Source organism: Cebus imitator, unplaced genomic scaffold, assembly GCF_001604975.1.
Source record: "Cebus imitator isolate Cc_AM_T3 unplaced genomic scaffold, Cebus_imitator-1.0 Scaffold69, whole genome shotgun sequence".
NCBI classification, from domain to species: Eukaryota; Metazoa; Chordata; class Mammalia; order Primates; family Cebidae; genus Cebus; species Cebus imitator.
The window spans coordinates 1,867,655-1,870,364 of NW_016107384.1; the positions used below are offsets into that span (position 1 = coordinate 1,867,655).

The following is a 2,710-nucleotide window of genomic DNA, read 5'->3' on the forward strand; positions in this document are numbered from 1 at the left end:
AGTAGAGACGGGGTTTCACCATGTTGACCAGGATGGTCTCGATCTCTTGACCTCGTGATCCACCCACCTCGGCCTCCCAAAGTGCTGGGATTACAGGCTTGAGCCACCGCGCCCGGCCATGCCCAGCTAATTTTTGTTTTAGTAGAGACGGGGTTTCACCATGTTGGTGAGGCTGGTCTTGAACTCCTGACCTCAAGTGATCCACCTGCCTTGGCCTCTCAAAGTTGCTGGGATTACACACGTAAGCCACTGTGTCTGGCTTCTCTTATATTTTCTTTAAAAAAGGCGGGGGGGGAAGGGTGGGGAAATTCTTGGCCCTTTAAAGAATAGTGACAGTGATAGCATTCATGAATAATCAAAAGTTTTTCAATTATTTTTAAATGTTAAAATGCTATGTTCTTTTTATTTTCCCCTTTAAAGGTCCCTTTTTTAAAGGTTGAAGAAAAAGAATCTAAAAAGGAATATGGATAGTCAACATACATTGGTAGGTAAAAAAAAAAAAAAAGAAACAAACAAACCCCAAAACAGAAACGTCCTATGCCTCAACAAAAACTATATGGAATCAACACCACCAAGGTCTGTGGGGAAAAAACAAAACAAAACAAAAAAACACCTGTTCCCTTTGCTCTCTTAGAAGCTGGAGGGTGCTAGGCCCCTGTCTAGTAGCACGTAGAATTCTAGCTGTTTTCCTCCGTATATTCAGCGCAGAGTATACATACTGTGTCTCTATATGAATATGGACAGTTAGCAGTTACCAACATCTACCTGTCCACTTTCTCTTGTGTAAAAAAAGAAAATAAACTTTAAACAAATGGGGTTATAGAACCACCTCGCCTCCTGCGTTCAAGCGATTCTCCTGCTCCTGCCTTGGACCATTTTGTATTTGTTATTTTTTTTTTTTTTTAAGAGATGAGGTTTCACCATGTTGGCCAGGATGGTCTCGATCTCCTGACCTTGTGATCCACCCACCTGGGCCTCCCAAAGTGCTGGGATTACAGACGTGAGCCACCACACCCGGCCCATTTTGTATTTTTAGTAGAGACAGGGTTTTTCCATGGTCCAGCTGGTCTTGAACTCCCGATCTCAGGTGATCTGCTCATCTCAGCCTCCGAAAGTGCTGGGATTACTGGTGTGAGCTACCACGCCCAGCATAAATTCTCTCTTAATGATGACTTGGGCCCTGCCACTCCATGGGAGAATCAGTAGAACCTGCAGGATCTTATTTGGAATCGACATTCTCTATTGTAATTTTGTTGTTTATTTTTAAATCTGTTTTTTGTTTCACTGGAAAGATGATGTTCAGTTTTAAAAGTTGAAAGTATACAAGTTGCTTTGTTACGGTAAAACTAAAATGTACATACACACACACACACACACACACACACACACACGAAAGATGTTCAATTTTAAAAGTTCAAAGTGTACAAGTTGCTTTGTTACGGTAAACTAAATATGTACACACATACACACACACAGAGAAATAAAACAAAGTATTATAAGAATGGCCTGAGGCTGGGCGCAGTGGGTCATGCCTGTAATCCCAGCACTTTGAGGCCAAGGCAGGTGGATCACCTGAGGTTGAAAGTTTGAGACCAGCCTGACTAACATGGAGAAACCCCGTCTCTACTAAAAATACAAAATGAGCCGGATGTGGTGGCACATGCCTGTAATCCCAGCTACTTGGGAGGCTGAGTCAAGAGAATTGCTTGAACTTGGGAGGTGGAGGTTGTGGTGAGCTGAGATCATGCCATTGCACTCCAGCCAGGGCAACAAGATTGAAAGTCTATCTCTAAAAACAAACAAACAAAGAGAAAAAGAATAGCCTGTAATCCCAACACCCAGTGATAACTACTGTTTACATTTTTGTGTCTATATGAGTTAATATAATGTCTATAAGGTTAATACTTACAGATTCCCGAAGGTACCCCTGCCCAGCAACATCGTATAAACTGAGTCCTATTCTTGTCTGATGAAGCCAAACTGACAATAAATAACAAAATGAAATGTAATTCTTAAGATCTATCCTTCAGATATGAAAAAGGAGATAAAAAGCTAGATTTGAGACAAGCTAATCCAACGATTCTAAAAACATTATTTCTCACCAAAAAATTGCTTGAAACAGAGAAAAAAACCATAGAATGGCAAAGTTCAACAATTCCGCCATGATTAAAGCTATAATAAAATTGATGCCTTGAAGATACTGTTCTTTACCAATTAAACTTGGTGTTCCACCAAACAGGGACAGCTAGTATGCTATGCCTTCAATGAAGCTGCTTTTATTTCTGAGGTTAATTACAGCAACCAAGTATTAAAGATTGTATACAATAGGCTTTCACAGACAATTATGGCACTTGTAGGAATCATAACTCCATGCTGTTTAATAAAAGCTCCTTGAAACTGATAGTACAGTTGTGGGTTTGAAACTAAGCTTTCAGGCAACTCAACCTGTAATATATTGGTAAAATAAAATTATCAGTAAATTAAAATTATTTCAAATCACCATACATTAAAACTCTTGGTTCAGCTCTTTATATTTCTAGTCTACTACTATCTTTAAGATACATGAGGGTTTAAAAAAGTTTTGTTTCGGCCGGGCGTGGTGGCTCAAGCCTGTAATCCCAGCACTTTGGGAGGCCGAGGCGGGTGGATCACGAGGTCAAGAGATCGAGACCATCCTGGTCAACATGGTGAAACCCCGTCTCTACTAAAA

The 2,710-nt window shown here is 40.4% G+C and overlaps 1 protein-coding gene across 4 annotated transcripts in view; it reads right to left on the reverse strand.

Annotated features, from left to right (window-relative positions):
- Positions 1-2,710, reverse strand: part of PPP2R3C (protein phosphatase 2 regulatory subunit B''gamma) — a 31,854-nt gene that overhangs the window by 16,049 nt on the left and 13,095 nt on the right. For 3 of the 4 annotated variants that reach the window (XM_017530812.2, XM_017530816.1, XM_017530813.1), the window contains one exon: positions 1,910-1,980. The exons of the other annotated variant lie outside the window; for it this stretch is intronic. In XM_017530812.2, the coding sequence (XP_017386301.1) occupies positions 1,910-1,980 (71 nt within the window). The remainder of the gene's footprint in view (positions 1-1,909; positions 1,981-2,710) is intronic. 4 annotated transcript variants of the gene reach the window in all.